This window comes from Protopterus annectens, chromosome 5.part1, assembly GCF_019279795.1.
Source record: "Protopterus annectens isolate FY-2018-M chromosome 5.part1, PAN1.0, whole genome shotgun sequence".
NCBI lineage: Eukaryota > Metazoa > Chordata > Ceratodontiformes > Protopteridae > Protopterus > Protopterus annectens.
In genome coordinates, this window is record NC_056736.1 from 410684568 (window position 1) to 410708688 (window position 24121).

Consider the following 24121-nt stretch of genomic DNA (forward strand, 5'->3'; position numbering starts at 1 on the left):
AATGCAGTTCTCAAAATACTGTTCTTATCTGAACAAAACCGTTACCATTCCCCTTGTCTAGAAGTCACTAGTCATACTGATAGTGTATTCAGCCTAAGAATTACCTCAATTAAAACTCCTAATTGTGGTATGTAAGCATACAAAAATCAACACTGTTAATGCTAAACACATACTGCATATTTTATGCATTCAGTATATGTGTCATTCCTGGGGATTGTTTGACAATGGTCTTATGACTGGTTGATTCCTTTCTAATGTAATAACTGTTTAATTGTTACTGATAAATTTCTTTCCCTGTGCCATCACTGAAAATAGTCACTGCCAAGTCGGTCAACAAAGAATGATAAAATAAATGAGTAATGAGTACATGCACAAACAATTAACTTCCAGGACAAATGACAGTGTCATACTCACTATTACAGGTACCACTCAATGACAAGATCTACTTTTCAGTCTTCACATTAATGTAGTGTTTTGTTTGACTTACAAGTTATCTCAGAGTCCTGTGTGGGTTTTCCTTAATACTCCTGATTTCACCTATTTTACATAGACATGCTACTTAAGTTGACTGGGTACTCAGAACCTGTATCTGAATTTGTAACGTGAAGGGTTTCTTCCCAGGTCACCCCAAGTGTATAGCAGCCATAAGAAAAGAGGGATTTACTCTGCTAATAAAATGAAATAAAAGACCAAATTAGTTAAGGAAGTTAATAAAATCCTGGTTCAGAGACACAAAAATGGGGAACAATGTATATTTACTGATTCTTACCCTCTATCTGTGGCTTGGGTTCTTATCAGCATCCTCAAATATTTTCACTGCTCAATCTTTTATGGTTAACTACCCCCCTTATCCTCCTGATGCATCTTCTTTTTTTTCTTTGCTTTACCTTCAACATTCATTGCTCTAACATCTTTGTTGCACGTTTTCCTCCTTCCAGATGGGCTGGTCCTGTAATATTTGAGAAGCATCTTCTACCTCGTCTCCCAAGCACACAGCACAGTTCTCAAACTCTCTGCACGTCCCCACAATATTTTATGGAGATTAGTATCCTGTACTTCTGTCATATATCTTCTGACATCCATTATATCATGACTGTCGGCAGCTACTTTACCACTGCCAACTGCAAAAATAGCATTTCCTTTGTACTTCACAGATCTACAACATGTGTCCCCTGAGTTTGACATCAGCATCCAGCCCTTTCTTAAACTCACTGCTAGCATTTCCTTTGTACTTCACAGATCTACGTGTCCCCTGAGTTTGACATCAGCATCCAGCCCTTTCTTAAACTCACTGCTAGCATTTCCTTTGTACTTCACAGATCTACATGTGTCCCCCGAGTTTGACATCAGCATCCAGCCCTTTCTTAAACTCACTGCTAGCATTTCCTTCACATTAAGAATATTGTAGCAAAATTAGAACTTGCAACTTTGCAAAAGCTTTTACTAAAATTCTTACCTCTTTTGGTGTCTTATAACCATCCCTCAAAAATCGACAACAGCCATAGCGCCCCTATAAAAAATGCAAAACATGACAAAACAGACATTAAACATGCTTGCACATAATAACATTAACACACATTTTAGCACATACTTCCAAGGATTGTCATTCACACTGGTGCTGTTCATTATGGTAAAGAATAACACATAGTGGAAAGGAAAGCTCACTATACCAAAGTGTTGCTCACTGGCACAAAGTGTACTGCCCATAGCAGAATTATAAGTATTCATCAGGGATACACAGCAGCTGCATTGCAACCATTCCATCCTGCTAGACAAACAAGTAATGCACTACTTAAAACCATCTTTGTTTCATAACTACAGGATTTATAACACAATTTAATCTAGCACAGAATCCTCATATGTAGCACTAAAGATATATTTCTCAAAGAGAGATGAACAGATAGACAGAGAGAAAGGAGATAGATTAAAGATGACTATACCTACCTGATCTGGTAAGCCTTAGTAGGAACGGGACTGGGTAAAGCTGTAGCAATTATTTAATTTGTGGTTCCATACTGTAACCGCATGACTCGAACAATAATACAGTCACATATGCAGTGGATATAAAAATTTTACACACCCCTGTTAAAATGACAGGTTTTTGTGATATAAAAAAATGAGACCACAATAAATAATCTCAAAACTTTTCCCTACAACCTGTACAATTCAATTGAAAAATATACAAATCTGTTAGGGGAAAAATATAAAAAATAAAAAACGTACAATACGCTGGTTGCATAAGTGTGCACACCCTTAAACGAATACTTTGTTGAAGCACCTTTTGATTTAATTACAGCATTCAGTCTTCTTGGGTACACACCTGCCATCAATTAGAGAGACTCGGATTAACCCCAAATAACGTTCAGCTGTCCTAATAGGATTTTCCTGACATTTTCTCAGTTGCCTGCTACAGCAAAAGCCATGGTTTACAGAGAGCTTACAAAGCATCAAAGGGATCTTATTGTTGAAAGGCATCAGTCAGGAGAAGGGTACAAAAAAATTTCCACAGCATTGGATATACCATGGAACATAGTGAAGACAGTCATCAAAAAGTGGAGAAAATATGGGACAACAGTGACATTGCAAAGAACTGGACGTCCCTCCAAAATTGATGAAAAGACAAGACGAAAACTGGTCAAGGAGGCTGCCAAGAGTCCTACAGCAATACTGAAGAAACTACAGGAATTTCTGGCAAGTACTGGTTGTGGACTACAAGTAACAACAGTCTCCCATATTCTCCATATGTCTGGACTATGGGGTAGAGTTGCAAGATGAACGTCTTTTCTTACACAGAAAAATATCCAGGCCAGGCTAAAATTTGCAAAACAAAATAAATAAATCACTTATCTCCTGGTTCTCAATAATTCAGTACTGTGTTCCCCAGAAACAAAAAATTGAGAACATATGTTGCATCAAGAGAATGAACCACTTCCTTGTAAATCAAGGAAAACACAATGAAGAAGATTTGATACTTACCCTATTTACTAGGATGTCTTGATACATACTTGCAATACTTGTTCCAAAAGCAGCTGCTGAATGCAGAGACCATTCAAGCTGAAGAGGATATTAGTGGGCTACTTGTGACTCACCAAACAGAACATATCTACTTTATCCGATTTTGAAGACTCTCTGTGGGCCTATGACTATGCTAAATCTGAAGAAGTAAAAAGTCCCACAATCTAAAGATACTGAGGAAGACTGAGAGGACAGGAAGCTGATTCTCGGTGCACAAAGGTTAATGAACGAGGTTCTACTCCTGCAGTCACAGACTAAGCATAATGCATGGTAAGACTGTGCAATAAAAATTAACGACCACAGCAGATATGGCTCTATTACAGTAAGCAAATGTTAATGAATTGGCTATAGTGATGTGCATGTTATATGTCTATTCATCAGTGTGAGAAGATTAAATCAGAAGCTTGAAAAGGTACAGTGTGCTTATCCTTACATGTCAACACAAAAGCCAAAAGACAACAAAGACGTTTATATTACTGAGTTAAATAATACAGCCAAAACATTAAATTTGGTGACTTGCACAATTCACTAATAGGATATAAACTTTGTTGTATAATGAATGATGAAACAAGAGGTAGGATATTAATAGAAACTGACCTAGTGTCTTGAAAAGTTTTGCATGTGTTCAGAGCAAGCAAAATTACTAGTATACAGTTAAAAAATAACTGAGAAAGGGAATATGCATTCTCATAGCATGTGAGTTGGTGTGTTTTGCAAAAGTGATGGATGTGAAAAGAGGAAGCAAATGATGATACACAACTGAGTCTTGAAAAAAAAAAAAGTTTGCACTCATGCCTCTCAGTTCAGATTTTTACAGAATGTCCAGATTTTTGCCTTATATTTTTGGTCTGTTTCTCATAAGATTTGTGATTTTCTGTTAAAGCACAAGGGTTGAAGTCACTAAACAATGACATACATTTCAGTTTCAGACTTCAAATCCTTTAGAGAATGCATGCTATCAGAAAAAAATGCTATTCTAGCAGCTTTCTAATTTTATAACAGCAATATTAAAACTCTGTCCCTATGTTTGGGCCTTTGTCCCCTAATTATTTTTGGCTTTGTCCATATTTCTTGCACTAAGATGTTGAGAAGTATGCATGCATTTCAAATGAAGGTCTGATGTTGTATATGCAATTGCAAGCAGGAGAATAAGACTTGTCTTGCATTTAATCAGTTCCGAAGAACCTGTGCTAAAAAGGGACATTTTTAATAACTGGCAATGGAAAGAGAAACATCAAAATGAACTATGTCCACAAACTGCTCTGTTTAGCACAACGGAAGTCAAAAGAGTTGATAAAATGAAAACAGAAAATGCAACAGGGACACTGAGGTAGGAATGCAAGTCAGACTGTTAGAAAAAATGTTTAGAATTAACAGAGGGACTGTTGAATTTATTTATTTATTGTCTTTTGTTTACTGGGTTGGTCCAACTGGGCACTAGAGCCCATTATCAGTGAAGGCCTAGTGAGAAAGGCTCCACTAAGGTTACAAAAAATTTACAGAGAAAAAAAATCAGTTTCTTCACACTAGAAAGGGGTTTTAGAATCATACAATGGGTAATAAAATCAAGTCAGGGGTTAATGCAATTTGTTTCCTGTAGGAGTGTTCTACAATAATAAACAGTTTGCATTTACATATACAGCAATATACACATTTCATTCAAATAGAAGTGATGAAAATGTAGACAGGATTTATTTACATTATTCATGCAGTATATAATTATAAACGTAGACAGGATTTATTTACATTATTCATGCAGTATATAATTATAAACGTAGACAGGATTTATTTACATTATTCATGCAGTATATAATTATAAATGTAGATAGGATTTATTTACATTATTCATGCAGTATATAATTATAAATGTAGACAGGATTTATTTACATTATTCATGCAGTATATAATTATAAATGTAGACAGGATTTATTTACATTATTCATGCAGTATATAATTATAAATGTAGACAGGATTTATTTACATTATTCATGCAGTATATAATTATAAATGTAGACAGGATTTATTTACATTATTCATGCAGTATATAATTATAAATGTAGATAGGATTTATTTACATTATTCATGCAGTATATAATTATAAAGGATTTATTTACATTATTCATGCAGTATATAATTATAAATGTAGATAGGATTTATTTACATTATTCATGCAGTATATAATTATAAATGTAGACAGGATTTATTTACATTATTCATGCAGTATATAATTATAAATGTAGACAGGATTTATTTACATTATTCATGCAGTATATAATTATAAATGTAGACAGGATTTATTTACATTATTCATGCAGTATATAATTATAAATGTAGACAGGATTTATTTACATTATTCATGCAGTATATAATTATAAATGTAGACAGGATTTATTTACATTATTCATGCAGTATATAATTATAAATGTAGACAGGATTTATTTACATTATTCATGCAGTATATAATTATAAATGTAGACAGGATTTATTTACATTATTCATGCAGTATATAATTATAAATGTAGACAGGATTCATTTACATTATTCATGCAGTATATAATTATAAATGTAGACAGGATTCATTTACATTATTCATGCAGTATATAATTATAAATGTAGACAGGATTCATTTACATTATTCATGCAGTATATAATTATAAATGTAGACAGGATTCATTTACATTATTCATGCAGTATATAATTATAAATGTAGACAGGATTCATTTACATTATTCATGCAGTATATAATTATAAATGTAGATAGGATTTATTTACATTATTCATGCAGTATATAATTATAAATGTAGATATGATTTATTTAAATTATTCATGCAGTATATAATTATAAATGTAGATATGATTTATTTAAATTATTTATGCAGTATTGTAACTATAATTGCAGATAGGATTTATTTGCATTATTTACGCAGTATATATTTATAAATTCAGATAGGATTTCTTTACATTTACACAGTATATTGATATAAATGTAGATAGGATTTATTTACGTTATTTACACAGTATATATTTACAAATGTAGATAGGATTTATTTACATTATTTACGCAGTATATAGTTACAAATGTAGATAAAATTTATTTACATTATTTATGCAGTATACAGTTACAAATGTAGATAGGATTTATTTATGTTATTTACAAAGTATACAGTTACAAATGTAGATAGGATTTATTTACCGGACTATATTTCCTGATAGAAATAAGTTTTTATCGAATGTCTTTTCATCAACACAAACAACGAACACCCAAATCTCCGAATGGCCACTTCAGTGAATTTATTCCCAGGGGAAAAAAATGCTTGGCTGTTGTTGGGAATTTGCCCTTTTCTCCACTGTAGTGCAATCTCAGAGTTGGTATATTTAGGGTGGGTGTGGGGGGTGAAGCCCCCCAACTTTGTAGGGTGGGTGTGGGGGGTGAAGCCCCCCAACTTTGTAGGGTTTGACAGTTTGTTTGGTGTTTAGTCGGCCAAACGATTTTTACCCCCTGGGAAAAAAAATTGCTGAAGTGGCTATTAAGAGTTTTGGGAATTTGCTTTTTATGTGTCGATGAAAAGGCATTCAATAAAAACATCTTTCAATCAGGTAATATAGACCCTTTATTTACATTATTTACACAGTATATAGTTACAAATTTAGATAGGATTTATTTACATTATTTACACAATATACAGTTACAAATATAGATAGGATTTTTTTACATTATTTATGCAGTATATAGTTATAAATGTAGATAGGATTTATTTACATTATTTACGCAGTATATAGTTATAAATGTAGATGGGATTTATTTACATTATTTACGCAGTATACAGTTACAAATGTAGATAGGATTTATTTACGTTCGGAGTTTTGGTTGCTCTCTGCTTGTGTCGATGAAAAGGCATTCGATAAAAACTTCTTTCTACCAGGTAATATAGACTTGTAAATAAAACCTCTCTACATTTGCAACTGTTGTTGTTGTGTCTTTTGGCTTTTCCCGGTTAGGAGTCACGACAGCGGAACTCCGGTCCGCTAATGATTGGCAGTTGATTTTTACATGCCGAGTTGCCGGCCCTGACGCACAACCTTCAACAAAGGTACGCCCATTCACGCATGACTCCACGCAGAAGACGCTCTAGCTGAGAATTGAACCGGACAGCGTCTTACTGTGAGGTGACAATGCTACCGCAGCACCACCACCGCGATACATTTGTAACTGTATACTGTGTAAATAATGTAAATAAATTCTATCTATATTTGTAACTATATACTTCATAAATAATGTAAATAACTTATCTACATTTATAACTGTATACTGTGTAAATAATGTAAATAAAGTATATAGTTACAAATGTAGATAGGAATTATTTACAATATTTACACAGTATATAGTTATAAATGTAGATGGGATTTGTTTACATTATTTACGCAGTATATACAGTTACAAATGTAGATAGGATTTATTTACATTATTTACACAGTACATAGTTAAAAATCTAGACAGGATTTATTCAAAGTTTCTTCAGAAAGCTCACAGGCTGAGGAGCACAGTCATCGCCCCATTGTGGCCTCATCAAGTCTAGTTCCCCTCTCTATGGTCTTATCTAGTAGTTCCTCCATGGATCTGGGGATCCAGTTCCGGATCTTATCTCTCACCCCTCAGGGGTCCCCCCCCCACCCAGACCTGGACAGTCTGAAACTCACAGCATGGCTGCTCCAGTACCAGTAATGATTAGGACTCCTGGTTTATCGTCCCCGGTTAAAGCCATTCTGGTGGTGGCCCATAAATCTTCTACCAGAAAGATATACCATAGTAAATGGAAATGTTTCCCTATCTGGGTCTGTCAATGGAATCTAGACCCCTTTTCAGCTCCAGTTCCAGCCATTCTCGAATTTTTGTCTGGTATTTTTCAGCAGGGTTCGAGTTCTTCTACTGTTAGAGTGCAACTGGCTGTGATTTCTAACTTCCATGTGGGTGAAAACATGGCTTCCTATAGGCTCTGTAAGATCTTTCTTAAGGGAACTTTTATGTTATGACCGCCAGTGAAAGATCCAACTCCACCTTGGGACCTCACCTTTGGCCTGCAAGCCCTAGTTTCTTCTCCATTTGAACCAGTGGTGTCAGTAGACTTGCAATTCCTTTCTTGGAAGGCCACCTTTTTGGTGGCCATTACTTTGGCCAGGAGGGTATCGGAACTTCAAGCCTTATCCATTAAAGTTCCTTACATGGTTTTTCATAAGGACAGGATTTTCCTGCGCACTAATCCATCCTTCCTTCCTAAAGTGGCTTCTGAGAATAGTATCAATCAAACCATCAATCTGTTTTCTTTCCAAACTTCCAAAATAGAGGTGAATACAAGTTACATTTGTTGGGTGAACGTAGGCAATTGAGGTTTTACCTGCACAGAGCAAAGCCTTCCGGAAATCGGATCACCTGTTTGTTTCCTATTCGAGACCCTTTTTAGGCAAACCGGTTTCCAAAGTTACCATTGCGAGTTGGATTTCCCAGTGCATTCTACGGGCATACTCTGATAAAGGCATCTCCCTGCCGGGCCTGATTAAAGCCCACTGCACTAGATCTATGGCAACTTTGGCGGCTTTCTAGTCTAGAGTGTCAGTGAATAACATTTGTTCTACAGCTGCTTGCTCCTCATCTCATACCTTTATTTCACATTACAAATTGGACATGGTATACAGGGGCAGAGCATCCACTGGCTCAGCGGTGCTCCATAATATCCTTCCATGGGGGCCACCCAGATAAAGGTAGCTGGGAACTCTGTCCCACACGTTGAAGATCAAATGAAGTAAACTACTTCAGATAAAGAAGTTATGTACTCATTAACATTCCATCTAAATAGTTTACTTCATTTGTCTTCAACCATCCCTCCCTCCTTAACCCTAACCTTGCCACAATTGTCCTACTTTGACATTTGGGAGAGGTAAACACTCGTTGCTCTCCTGTTTGTTCTAGATTATCTGAACCTTTAGTGGTAAGATTTTCTTGGGTTGGGCTTGTTTTTTCTGATTCAGCAAACTCTATCTGAGGGAAGGAGGAGATGGGGCATTATGGGTAGGGGAGGAGCTTGGAGCTCAGATTAGAAGTTGGGGATGCGGCCATCTCAGATCCAATCCAGATCCAAATACCCACATGTTGAAAACAAATGAAGTACAGCTACTCAGATGGAAAGTTATGATGAGTACATAGTACATAACTTTTTTTTCCCATCCACTCATCAAGATTTCTCTTGAAGAGGGACAGTGAGGTGCTCTACTTGACATGTATGGGAAGTCTATTCCATAGTATGGGCAACCCCTGGGTTATGAACCTGTCCCTCCAGGATGTTCTGTTAATTGTGGTAATGAGATTGAGGCCTCTGGAGCTTGTGTTGTGGAGGGACTGGGATTTCCTTAGATGTAGCATTTCTAACAGAGCTGGGTCAGACATGGCTTTGTAAGTCAAGCAGAGATCGCCTCTAAGTAGATGATACGAGACAGAGAATAGTTGGAATTTTTTTAGCCTGTCCATATAGGACAAGTGTTTAAGGCTTAGGATCCTATTTGTAAGGTAATTTTGTGGCCCCTCCAGTTGTTGCAGGTGTTTAGTGAGGTGCATGCCAAATGGGACATTGTACTCAGTGATTGGCTTAATGAGGGAAGAGTAGAGGGAGACAATGACCTCTTTCTTACTGAATGCAAAACCCTTAGTAATGAGATGTGCCACATAGAAGGACTTTCTGACCAGTGGCAATGTAGTGGTCAAAACAGAGCTTGCTGTCAACTTGTGTTCCCAGATCTCTTATAACACCATCTGTGTTCAGTGGACTACCATCGCTGTGGTAATTCAAGGGAACCGGGTTTTTCCCAAGAGGATGACGACACATTTTTTGGCATTCAGCTTAAGGCCAGGGATCTGACACTAGTCATTGGTCTCAGTGAGGCCTTTCTGTAGGATGTCAACATCATTTGGGGAGTTAATAATAGCTCTCAACTTGCAGTCGTCTGTGAACTTTGTCAGCCAGAGACCCTTTGTGATGGCCTGGACTTCAAAGAAGTAGATACCAAACAGGAGAGGCCCCAGGACCGAAACCTGTGGGACTCGCTCATGACTGGTCTGCAGACTGACTTGGAGTCCGCTAATTTCACACTATGGGTTCTAATCTGTGATCCAGTTTGCAACCCACCTAGTGATATAGGGGTTGATGCCTAGCTTAGTGAGTTTTTCTATGATTCCTGAGTGGGGAATGGTATCAAAAGTCTTGGCCAGATCAAGGTAGGCTGTATGAACCACCTTGCCTTCATCCACAGCTCTGGTGACTGACTCAAAGAAGTCGACCAAGTTGAGCAGGCATGATCTACCCTTCACTAAACCAAACTGTGTAGGATCCAGAGTTTGAGGTTCCCTATATCTTTGTTTGTTAGGTCCATGATGATGAATTCCATAGCTTTGCATATCAGACTCATCAGGCTAATGGCGCAATTATTCTCAGGGTCTGTAGTCACTCCTTTGTGGAGAGGGATGACTGTAGCAGTGCGCCATTTGGCAGGGACAAAGCCTGAGGTGAGGACTGTGATTGAACAGAACACACAAGTGAGGTGCCAGTTCACTCTGTAGTTCATGTAGAACACAGCCAGGGATATTGTCAGGTCCCATAGAAGCTGTATTCTTGGCCTTGGACAGTGCTGTTTTAACCTGTGCAGCAGTAATACTGGCAATGTCCTTTGGGGGGGGGGGGTAAAGTGGGCACTGAATCTGTCTGCCAGTGTATTGGCAATATCTGTTGGCTTGGTATAGGAGGTACCATTTTGCAGTAGCTCAGAGCAGATCTGGGTATTGCTGTGGAGATTCTTTACATAACTATAGAAGGTCTTGTGGTTGTCTTTACTATCTGCTGTAATTCTGTTTTCATAGCTAGCTTTAGAGGATTTGATGAGGGATCTCAAATTTTTGTTGAGGCTGATAAGGGAGTTTCTCTAGTCTTGGGACTTTACCTTTTTCCGCATCAGTTTCCTCCTTTTATTGTAGAGCTTGTTTATGGCAGGGGATCACCAGATTGGCTTCCTTTTTTTGGAGGAGCGCATCTTGGTTCTATTGGGTATGGCGAGATCCATGCATTTGTGTACGTGTTCATACAGTGCATTGGTGTATGACTCAGTAGTCATGCAACTATTCTCCATTTGCATGGGTGTCATGAAGCTAGCCACCTCTGTTTTTAGGAGCCCAAAGTTAGCTTTGGAGATGTTTTTCATGGTGGTCACCTTTGCCGGGGGAGGGGGGATGTGGATTTCCAAGGTGATTAGTTTGTGGGCGTATCTAACCAGGTAGGAGTTGACTATTGGTGTAGAGCAACGGTCGCACATGTTAGTAATGACCAGGTCAAGAATGTTGCTACCTCTAGTGGGGGTAAGATTGAGCTGGTCCAAGGCATTGGAATTAATGAATTCCAGGAAATTACATAATCTTGAGAGATTTTTATTTAAACTTGAGCAGAAACAGTATGAGAAATTCCATCTGGTGGTATATGTTAAGGCAGAAGTAATCCCTAGGGGCCTTCATATTTTAAAGATGCCTGCACAAACTGAGCCAGATGATGAAGTGTTAACAGAATGGCAAAAGATTAACCTAAACTGCAGCTTGTCTTACTTCAGGTTACTAATTAAGCAGGCAGACAAGGAGATTGAGCGGATATCACTGTCCCTGATGCAAGCTTATAATGAAGTGATAACCTTATTTTCTGCATTAGAGAAACATGTTATTGAATGTTTAGACTCTGTTTCTACACATGAGAGAAGATTCTTGTGAATTAAACAAAAGAAGTTATCTAGAGACAGAGATGACTTTATGAAAGGTAATGTTTTTCTCTGGGTAAGAATACAAAACAGACAAACTTCTACTTTGGGAGGGTTTTTACAGTTTAACTGCGATTCTGACCCACCTGCTGATCTTCCAGCTGCAGTTTCTGTGGTTACTAATAATCCAGCCAACCAGAGGCTGGAACATATGCTCACACAAGCATTGACATCACCTACTACAAATGTAGCTGTTACCACTACTAAAGGCAAAGAGCTGGGAGCACGCAGAAAAACTTTTAAAGTAACAGCACAAATACATTCAAATGGGAAGTTAGATTCCCTACTGCAAGAAGGATTAATACAAAGCTCTAGTACCTCAAAAGTCAGTGGCACATGACACCCTTTAGTACAGCAGAAGCTTCCATTCCCTTTACCTTGCAGGGAATGGATGCTGGAAAAGCATGCACTTGTTCAAGGAGCCGCAGCAGAAACAAAAGGAAACAAGAAGAGACCCACTTGAGTGCTCCCAGTACAAAAAAAAAAACAGTAAGATGATTGATGTTATTTTCAATTACTTAATTTTAAATCTTTCTGCATATCCTCTTACAGAGTGTGAAAGAAGCGTTTTACAAGAGAGACTTTCATTTATTCGTACACAAACTTCAGACTTCACTGAAGTTATATTTGATGTTAAACTGTTTGTAAGGAATCTAATGTTAAAGCTTACGTATAAGGGTGAAAATGTAATGTCTGAGAACCAAGTTTATAATGATGCTGTTTTTTTTACAAAAACAAGTATTTTTGTACCTGTGTTAAATTAGTGCATTTGAGAAACTGTGTTGATGAAATGTATAGTATTTACAATCAAAAGGTTAGTTTGCTTTTATTTTTTGTATTTTGTATATTTTAAATACTGTAGTTTGTTTTCTTTACCTTGTGTTTTACTTGCATTCTGCTTTAACAGCATATTAAAACTTCAAAAGAGACCACAGCTCTCTCTCTTCTGAGTCAGGCAGAAATTAGAACGGAGTCAGGCAGAAATTAGAACTGATCAATTAAGGACTCATTCAGAAGATAGAAGAAGTCACTTAAGGTTAATCATTTCTTAACTGAGGGGTGGAGCTAGGAACTAAAACTCCTATTTAAGGAGTAAAATAAAGCATTTTAGAGCTTTACCAGAAAGGCTCATCCAGACTCTGCTACACATTGCTGTGAAGGAAAGGTTTGCTTTTATTTTTTGTATTTTGTATATTTTAAATACTGTAGTTTGTTATCTTTACCATGTGTTTTACTTGCATTCTGCTTTAACAGCATATTAAAACTTCAAAAGAGAATACAGCTCTCTCTCTCTTCTGAGTCAGGCAGAAATTAGAACTGATCAATTAAGGACTCATTCATAAGATAGAAGAGGTCACTTAAGGTTAATCATTTGTTAACTGAGGGGTTGAGCTAGGAACTAAACCTTCTATTTAAGGGGTAAAATAAAACATTTCAGAGCTTTACCAGAAAGGCTCATCCAGACTCTGCTACACATTGCTGTGAGGAAAGGTTAGTTTGCTTTTATTTTTTGTATTTTGTATATTTTAAATACTGTAGTTTGTTTTCTTTACCTTGTGTTTTACTTGCATTCTGCTTTAACAGCATATTAAAACTTCAAAAGAGACCACATCTCTCTCTCTCTCTTCTGAGTCAGGCAGAATTTTCCCCCCACCCTCCTACCCAGTTACAGTTGTCTTGTTAAATACCACTGTCTTTCTAGTTGCCTGCCTCTTATGCTAATCTGACCATACATCTCATTTCCTCTCTACTTTCACTGGCTTGTGTGAGTAATCACAAAATCAAAACCCCCTCCCCTTCAACTATTTAAATTTATTGGCCATCCTACTGTATTCCATAGTACCAGAATACAAAAGTGACCACATCTTTCAACCCATCTTGCTGTTTTAAAAATAATAACTCTCCACTAAACCTTAACTTTTTAAACAGGTAAAACTTAAGTTACCTACTTCCACATCTAACTTCTCTACTACACACTGCAGTGTGCATTTTTTTCATCTTACCTTTAAGCATCCCTGTGACTAGCACTTTCTCTAATACCTGCTGGAATGCACTAGGAAGCCTTAAACTGATACAAGCACTCAACTCTCCTTGTTAATAAGGAGAAATTAATAGTAGACACTAAACAGCCTATAATTGCAAAGTACCTTGCTAAGGTAAGGGAAAACAGCTTCTGTACTTTACAAAAAAAAAAGCACCAAACCAGGCATGTCCAAGGATCAGCTTCCGGTGCCTCATGTACACAGACAACCCTTTCCTCCTACCACCCAACACTACAACCTGTGAGAGATGCACTTACATAGCCAAAATGGAAGCAAAGCTTTCTCCACCCAAGATTGTGCTAGACAGTCAAGAGGAGAAGGTTAACACCCACACTACACCTCAAACAACACATAGCCCTTCTAAACCCACACCACCAACACCCACATATAGCAACACTAAATCCACATATGCAGAGGCCCTTAACTGTAACCTGCCCAAGCAACAAGGACCTCTGAAGCTGAAATGCAAACAAACACCAATCACAACCAAAGTGTCACATAGTTCACAACACCAGTGTGCCACCCAGCAACAGCCCCTAAGGCAAGACAATGTACCTAACACTTTAGTCATAGGTGACTCAATAGTCCGGCACACTGATGTCCCTCTCACCAGGTTGAACAAGGAGAAAATTACAGTCAGCTGCCTGTCGGGTGCCAGGATCCGCCACATAACCCATGCACTCAAGTCACTCCACAACAAGTACAAATATGACTCTGTCATTGTCCATGTTGGAGTGAATGATTTGAGATGTACCTCCCTGGACTACATGAAAAGAGACATCAAAGAGCTCTCGGATCATGTGGCCCAGGCAGGTATGACCCTAGCCCTGAGTAGCATCCTGCCTTCGCCCAGAATGATACCACGATATAAGGACAAAATGATTGACTTCAACAATTGGCTAAGCTTCTGGTGTCATTCAAAAAGGATCCAGTATCTGTCTGCCTGGGACGACATGATTGACAGACCATGATGCTTTGCCAGAGATGGTCTGCACCTCTCGCCCCTGGGATTCAGGTTACTGGCTAAGGTTCTTGCCACCCCTATAGTGCCTTTTTTAGGCAAGGTTTAAAGGACAAAACCACCACTGTAACAGGTACAAGCATGCACAATCTGAAGGTAATGCTACTCAATGCTAGAAGTCTAAACCTCAAAATGCACTCTCTCGAGGCACTCCTAAAAATGGAGAACATCGATATCTGTGCAGTAACTGAGACCTGGTTCAAGGCTTCAGACAGCACCCCTGCAATACCAGGCTACAACTCTTACCACACTTTTCAGCCACCAAAGCAGGACCAAAACACTAAAGGTGGAGGAGTGTCAATATTCACCAAGGATATTCACACCACCAGGCTAGTTGCCCAACACAATGCGTCTGAAATTCCCCAGGTGCAACTAACACTAGGTAAGACTGCAATCCAAATTGTAGCTTGCTACAGATTCCCCACCATACCCCATGATTCTCACTACACCTTTCTAAACATACTGGGAAATATTAAAATAGAACCAAACACCCTAATACTGGGTGATTTTAACTACCCTGCCATTAACTGGGAAAACTACTCATGTACCAACATCTTTGCCCAATGGTTTTTGGAATTTATAAATTCCAACGCCCTGGAACAACTAATCCATAGTCCACCAGGAGCTCCAATATCCTAGACCTGGTCATTACCAACATGGGAAATAGATGCTCCACACCTATGGTCACCCCCTCATTAGTCAGGTCTGACCATAAGCTAATCACCCTTAACATCCACATCCCACCCCCACCCCCCAGTAAGGAAACCTCCATAAAAAAACTTCTCCAAAGCCAACTTCATGCTACTCAAGTCAGAAGTGACAAACTTCATGACACCCATGCTGACGGGAACTGAAAGTTAAACTGATGAATCCTACACTAAGGCACTGTACGAGCACAGCCACTCATGCATGAATCGTGCCATCCCAAATAGAACCAAGATGTTCACATCCAAAAAAAGGGAAGCCAATCTGGTGGTCCCCTGCCATAAACAAACTTTACAACAAAAGGAAGAAACTGTTGCAGAAAGGGGGAAAATCCCAGGATGCAAAAAACTTCCTTACCAGCCTCAGTAAGAAACTGAGATCCCTCATAAAATCCTCCAAAGCTAGTTATGAAAATAAAATTGCCAAAGATTCCAAAGACAACCACAAGGCATTCTATAAATATGTCAAGAATCTAAATGGCAATGCTCAGATCTGCTCTGAGCTAAAATAGAATGGCATTAAATATACTGATCCCAAGGATATTGCCAATATCCGTGCCAACTTCACCCCCCCCCTCACCCCATAAATGGCCCATCTCAATACCAGAAGATTGCCAAATTCCGGTAATAACGGCCACACAGGTAAAAAATACACTCTCCAAAGCTAAGAATACAGCATCCATGAGACCAGATGACATCCTGGGCTGTATACTACATGAACTACAATATCAACTGGCACCTCACCTAAGTGTCATGTTTAATCATAGCCTCACCTCAGGTTTCGTGCCCACTGAGTGGCACAGAGCTACAGTTATCCCACTCCACAAGGGGGGATCCACCTTGGATCCCGGAAACTACCGTCCCATCAGTCTGACAAGCCTCATCTGCAAGGCCATGGAGCATATTATCATGGAACTTATAAACAAAGACATTGGCAACCTTCAAACACTGGACCCCACCCAGTTTGGGTTCGTGAAGGGCCGATCTTGTCTCCTGAACCTGATTGACTTTTTTGAATCAGTCTCCAGAGCCATGGACAAGGGTAAGGTAGTCCACACAGCCTATCTAGACCTTGCCAAGATGTTTGACACCATCCCACACTCTGGAATCATAGATAAACTTACTATGACAAACTTCAATTGAACCTCTACGTACTCCAATGCATAAAGAAAACGCATCAAAAACTAGGTATACTTTATCGAAACAAAAAACTTCTCACCCGAGGCTAGACTAATACTTGGACAGGCACTACTCTTCTTCTCCCTCCTTTACGCCACCCCCATTCTCACTAACATACAAGTCACCACCCTGAATAAACTCCAACAAACCTATCACAAAATAGCTAGATTCATCACCAACTCGCCATACAACACAACACCATTGTATTGCATTAAACTCTCTCCAATGGCTAGAACTCCCCCAACAACTGCTTCTATCTCAATTTCAAATACTACACTCTATTCTCTACAAACCTTCTTTCTGTCTATCGCTTTCTCCCTTAGTCTCCACCTATACTCCATCCTGGACCCTCCGTACATCGAACCAACAGCTACTAGACATACATCAACCAAACAAATCTATTGAGAAAATACTCTATAAACATACGGTCACCAGTGCCTGGAACAAACTCCCCCTTGGCTTACATTCTATTACCCACTACACCCAGTTTAAAAAAAAAACTAAAAACTTTTCTACTTAACTCCAAGACTTGCTCCTGTCATGAACCCACCTAGTCTCCCTCTCCTGTCTCACACTTTTCTACACACCATTCTCTGTCTAACCTAGGGAAAAAATGTTGATGATAGAACTTTATGTATATTCTCTAATTTATACAATATTATGTATTAACAGCATTCTAATTATTATTTTCTGTACTCAACTTTGTTATAATTAACAGCTTTGTAAATCCTTTGTTTACAGTATTCAACTGTTAGTACTATACTTCTGCATGCAGTCAATGTACTATTATGCAATTTTTTGGAGCTTTTCTCCTCGTGTCTCCACTGAAAATGGGCCAAAAGCCCAGTTGGACTAACGCGGTTAACAAATAACAATAAATAAATAAATAATAATTTACATTATTTACACAGTACACAGTTATAACTGTAGATAGGATTTATTTACGTTATTTACACAGTATATAGTTACAAATGTAGATAGGTTTTAGAAATGGATCATTGGAGCTTTTCTCCTCAGGTCTCCACTGAAAATGGGCCACAAGCCCAGTTGGACTAACCCAGTTAACAAATGTCAATAAATAAATAAAATATTTACATTATTTAAGCAGTATATAGTTATAAATATAGATAGGATTTATTTACATTATTTACACAGTATACAGTTACAAATGTAGATAGGATTTATTTACTTTATTTACACAGTATACAGTTACAAATATAGATAGGATTTATTTACATTACTTGGGACAGTATACAGTTACAAACATAGATAGGATTTATTTACGTTATTTACACAGTATATAGTTACAAATGTAGATGGGAGTTTTTTTACATTGTTTACACAGTATATAGTTATAAATACAGATGGGATTTATTTACATTATTTACACAGTGTATATAGTTATAAATGTAGATAGAATTTATTCACATTATTTAGACAGTACATAGTTATAAACGTAGACAGGATTTATTTACATTATTTACAGGATAAGATAGGAGAGCTGAAGATTTAGGGGTTGGTGATAGAGATCTGAGAGAGAGAGTTTTTGAGGGTATGTACAAGAACAGAGCAAGGAGTTTGTATACTGTTTAAGGTTGTACTTAGAGCTAGATGCACAGGTGTTCTGTTTTAGTTGGATAGGCAAGAAGTTCTACTGTTTGGTGACGTGATGAGTATAGTGAGTCTCCAGCTATACTATGGGATTTGGAAGTTATTAAGCTCTGATTACCTTAACAAAGACAACATGGTAGTAAGTATTGCTTCAAAATATTTTGCAGAGAAGGGCATGTATGTAGTCTGTGTATTATTTTGTGGGCAATTTGAAGTTGATTAGGTAGTTCTAGCCAGTTGATCTTTAATGTTAAGCAGTGGTACTTATGGTTGGATGCATTAACTGTAAATGTGACTACTTTTGTTAAAGTATGCCATTAATTTACTTAGTAGGGAGGCTTGAATGTTGGTTAGTATAGGTGATGCACAGAGAAGGGAGAGGTTCAGGTAGGATGATGCTAAGGATTTTCTCGAGGAGTCTGTGAGGCAGGGCTTTTTTTGGTATAGGAAACCCAGTTTTTGGTGAGTTTTCCTGATGGTCTGGGTGAGATGCAGGTCAAATTTTAGGTTATTGTATTTTATGATTGTTACAGTTTCTATGGTGGTGCTGTTTGTAGAGGTAATATTAAAGGGTGTACTTGTTGTTGAAAGAGATCTGGGTGTAAAAAGCATTTTTTGGTAATTAATATTATCTGATGAGCCTTTAGCCATGATTCTATGCAAATGAAGGAGTCTTGAGTCATTTGCTGAAGTAGTGGAAGGGCTGAGGCTGAACAGATGATAGTGGCATTGTCTGCATATTGTACTAAGGTAGCAGTTTTGCTGCAGGTTGTTTGCAAAAATACTGAAAAGTACTGGGCCCAGAACTGACACTTGTAGTACACCAACAGAAACAGGGAGAAAGTGGGATAAGTCCTGATTCCATTTTATGGCTTGTCTGTTAGAAAGATGGCTACAGAATCAAGTAACAGCTGTATGAGATAGTGATAGTGATAGGGAAAATAGGGAAGATAGTTAATTGATTAGGAGTTGGTGGGATACTGTGTCAAATGCTTTTGACAGATCCAGGAACAGGGAGGATAGTAGGTTAATAAGGAAACAACCAATGACCAAGATATGGGACAAATAAGAAAATAACCAAGTATAAAAAACATAAGTTCAGTCCCAGCAAGGCAGCAAAATATAAAACTTCCAAATGGAAATAAAAATATTATTTAAAAAGCTAGTATCTAATAAGCACTCTAAAGAATCCCTAGTGCAAAAACATCCAAGTAGGAAGCATAATATACACAATCATAACTTTAAAAGTACTCATATGGTATTGGTGTTTAAGTGGTGTCTGTTTTGAAAATGGTTTTAATGAAACCATGTCATTAATCCGAGGGTGGGTGTCAGCCTTGATTTCTGTTCATATGCTTCTGTCTTACATTTCAAATCACCACCCCTATTCCCTTCTGGTACTACTTCTAAAACAAAAAACTTAAAATAATGATCTCCCCCTACTTCAATTACATGTCTAGCTAAAGCACTAGTACTCTTGCAATTCCTAATGTCATGTATATATTCTAAAATCCTGTTCCTAAAGGGACGGTTCATTTTCCAATATAAGGTGATGTACAGAGTTTGTTGTCCTATGTGGATTACTTACATACTACCTCAACATTTTTAAAGTTTACTGTAACTTAATCACACTCTAGTATTTCATTTCTGGATGTGACTGTGAGTAAGCATGAATTGGGTAGTTTTTACACAGGTGTATACAGGAAAGTTGTGAGGAAAAATGCTCCACTACATAGACAGAGCATGCATCCTAGACACATTCCATGCAATATACTTAAAGGACAATTCTTGAGGTTGATGAGGTTACATAGTGATGACACAGAGTTGAAAACAGCATTTGATAAACTCAAGCATGACTTTATAGAGAGAGGGTATAGTGAGAGAGAGGTAGATGAATGTATTAGGCTTGTACCTTTAGATAGGAATACCAGAAGTAAACCATTTTTTTCTGATACACCCACACCCTCCTTACTTCAGGGAGAACGTAATGTTAGGAAGGTTAGGTTTCTATTAACCTTCTCGAGTGACGTGAATATATGCTGTAATATAATAAAGAAGAATTGGAATATTCTGTACGCCAGCCATGACCTTAGAGGTATTGTTGGTGATAAACCCAACTTTTCTTTTAAGACTAATAGGACAGTCAAACAGCAACTGTGCTACAGGAAAGGGAGTAGCTTGACATTGGAGTCCAAGAGGTTTGGTAGCTATCAATGCAGACACTGTGAGGCATGCAAACATATTTTTAGTGTGTCTAGCTTTGTGCATCCAACACTTTGTTACTCTGTTGAGTTTCCCTTTAATGCGGACTGCAGTACTAAGAATATTGTGTACTACTCTAAGTGTGTAGCATGTGATGCCTACTATATTGGGAAAATGAACCCTCCCTTTAGAGACAGGATTTTAGAACATCTCCGTGACATCAGGAATTGCAAGAGTACTAGTGTTTTAGCTAGACATGTAATTGAAGTAGGGGAAAATAAGTTTTTTGTTTTAGAAGTAGTACCAGAAGGGAATAGAGGTGGTGACTTGAAATGTAAGACAGAAGCATATGAGCATAAATGGATTTTATTTTTCAAGGCTGACACCCACCCTGGGATTAATGACATGGTTTCATTAAAACCATGTTTAAAACAGACACCACTTAAACACTAATACCATATGAGTATTTTTAAAGTTATGATTGTATATATTATGCTTCCTACTTGGATGTTTTTGCACTAGGGATTCTTTACAGTGTTTATTAGATACTAGCACTTTAAATGCTGTAATTGTTTTTTACTCGTTAATTAAGCAGTGTTTTTCATTGGCTATTACTGCTTTTTAAACTGTATTGTGTTAATCTGCTGTTGTCTGAAACGGTTACCAACCGTGAAAGTGCTTACCTTGTGTGATTAAACTTTATTTTTATTTCCATTTGGAAGTTTTATTTTTTACTGCCTTGCTGGGACTGAACTTGTGCTTTTTATACTAGGATATTAGATTACCATTGTTTCTGCTGGTATTTATGGTTTCTGAAAAACTAAGCTGAGCTGTATCATGCCAGTGTAGTCAAAAGCCATTTTGTGTGTGGGAGTGCAGTTTGTTATTTTATAAGATAGGTTGGGAGCTGTGAGTGCATGTATCTTTCTAAGATTTTGGCGAGAGGGGAGAGAACTGTAGTGGGGTGGTAGTTAGAGAGATCTATGGCTGATCCACCTTTGTGAAGTGATACAATATGCATTTTTTTTCCAGATAGTGGGTACATTCATTGTTTTATTTTTATCTATTTTATTTATCATTTGTTGAATGGGAAAGTCCGACTAAGACAGAGCCTATTTTCAGCGGAGGCCCAGGGAGAAATGTTCCAGACGCATGTCTTTGGACTGTGGGAGGAAACAGTACATGGAGGAAACCCACATGAACACAGGAAGAACATGCAAACTCCACACAGAAGGCATCCCAGCTGAGAATCTAACTGGAGAACCTCTTTCTGTGAGGCAACAATCTTAACCGCTGCACCACTGCACTACCCAATACATAGTTTTCTGTGCTAGATCTATTTATGAGTACTGGGATGAGGTATGCCAGAACTATTCTGGTGGGTGTCTTTCAGCAGCAGGTGAAGTGATTTTCAGTTTTTGAATGTCATTTTTGATAGATCAGGTAGGTATTTGGTGGAAAGAAAAGTGAAGGGTATTCTGAGTATTGTTGGTGGAGAAAGAGATGGAAAGGTGAATTAAATTATAGCAGAAAGAGGACAGATTGAATAAAGTGTGTGTTGAACTGGGTGGCTATGGGGTTTGTATCACTGTTTATGGTAGGAGATTGGGTAGTGGTTTGAGTGGGGTATAGAAGATTTTTTTATGGTTGACCAGAATTGCTTGGGATTGTGGTGATGTTTGCCTTGAAGTGAGTGAAAGAATCAATATTAGTTTGACCCGTTTACATCAATTTCTAAGTTTCTAAAAAATTGCCACTTTTATGGTGTTTTATCTTTATTGCATGCCTTCCAGACTTTGTCTCTATTTAGCATGAGGTCTTTTGTTTTTTTGTTGAGCAGTAGAGCAGGATTACTTATGGTGCTTTTTGTTCTTATGAGAGCTAACTCATTTAGCATGTTAAAAAATGTGTTATTGAAATGGTTAACAGCATCTTCTAGTGGTAGTTTTTTTTTACTAGACACAGGTGCAGAATGTAGCATACTGACTGAAGACACATTTAACCCATGGTATTTCTTAGGTAATTTCTTACAGAGCCGAGTGGACAATGTCATCACATTCTGCCCACCAAGTGGAGTGATAAGTTCAAAAACTCGCATATTAATTAAAACAATACAGAATCCTTTGTCAAATTACATCAATTAACAAAGTAAATTCTACTAACTGTTTGGGTCATTTGAACTGTAAGAATGTATAAATCATAAAATATATTCAAAATGTAGAATAAAACACTGAATGCACACCAACTCTGTCAAAAAGTCTCACAGCCATCTCCCAAAGTGTGAAAAACTACTACAACACTGACATCTTTCAGGACTATGCTGATTTGATTAAAAATTTACAAAGTTTGCCTTGGGAATATCATGTACAAATGAAACTTGATTGATCTGCTAGTGTTTCCTGCTGCCAGGAAACACCAGAAGTTCCCCCAAGTAAAACAGAACAGGAGCTAAAGTGAATGGAAACCATATAACTCATCAAGAAGCTGTTATAGCTAAAAGAATGACTGAATAGTACTGGTTGCATTTGTGAATCAAGACGTGTATTTATATTGATCAAGATTATTAGATTGCTTAAACTAGAGCATTACTCATTGCTTACAGTTGCAGGAGTCTCAAAAATTCCAAATGTATTTTTTGGTGCTAGATGCAAACTACACAGTTCTCTTGAAAGTATGGGCTGTTCAATTTCCTATCTCATCAGCAATAAATATATTCTAAATAGCTGCTGCTCAGGCAAAGACTTGGCATGAACTATAAACATAACTGATGATATATTAATGTTTTGTCAGACACATGGACTGATAAAGATTTTAAACAGATTAAGATGCTTCTACTAGGAAATATCATTTCACAAATGCTTAGATTGTAAACTCCAGTCCAGAAGCCTTAAAAGCTGCCTGTAACATTATAACTGATTGGATAGTTCAAACAAGTGATTATTTTTCCCCTAAGGACACCTCCTAAACTTCCACATGCCATCAGATCAGTCTTGCAACATTAAGGAAATAAGAAAGCCAACACGGTAATACTGAACAATAATTTTTTTTTTAGCTCTTACAACAGCAAGTTAGTTTCACAATCTACCACACTGAGGACACTTTGGGAACTCAATTAATGTACATATTCATTTATTTTAATAACAACAAATGTAAAATAATAGTGACAAATATGAAATGAGTCATATTTCACCATAAGAATGACTATAATCAGACACACAAAAAGTTAGAGAAATTGTGCAAATGTCAATGCCAGAAAGCAAGCAGACATTACAGGTTTCTAGGAATTATACAGCATCTTTCAAAAATTTTCTACCCACTACGGCTGAGATAATTATGCCTGGAGAAAGCTGACAGGGTAAGATGTCACCTGATTTTTTTTAAGTATTGTGACATTTTGCAAATACATACTACACTGTATTAGAAAATATCTGAAAAACAGAGTGAATGTTAGAAATCGCAATCTTATCTATAAATAAACATTTTTGCATTAAGCTCCTGTTGTAGCA

The 24121-nt window shown here is 37.5% G+C and overlaps 1 protein-coding gene across 4 annotated transcripts in view; it reads right to left on the reverse strand.

Annotated features, from left to right (window-relative positions):
* The window catches only part of PHKA2 (phosphorylase kinase regulatory subunit alpha 2), a 1461438-nt gene that overhangs the window by 976322 nt on the left and 460995 nt on the right, over nt 1–24121 (reverse strand). For all 4 annotated transcript variants that reach the window (XM_044073068.1, XM_044073067.1, XM_044073065.1 and 1 more), the window contains exon 11: nt 1457–1510. In XM_044073068.1, coding sequence (XP_043929003.1) covers nt 1457–1510 — 54 coding nt within the window. The remainder of the gene's footprint in view (nt 1–1456; nt 1511–24121) is intronic.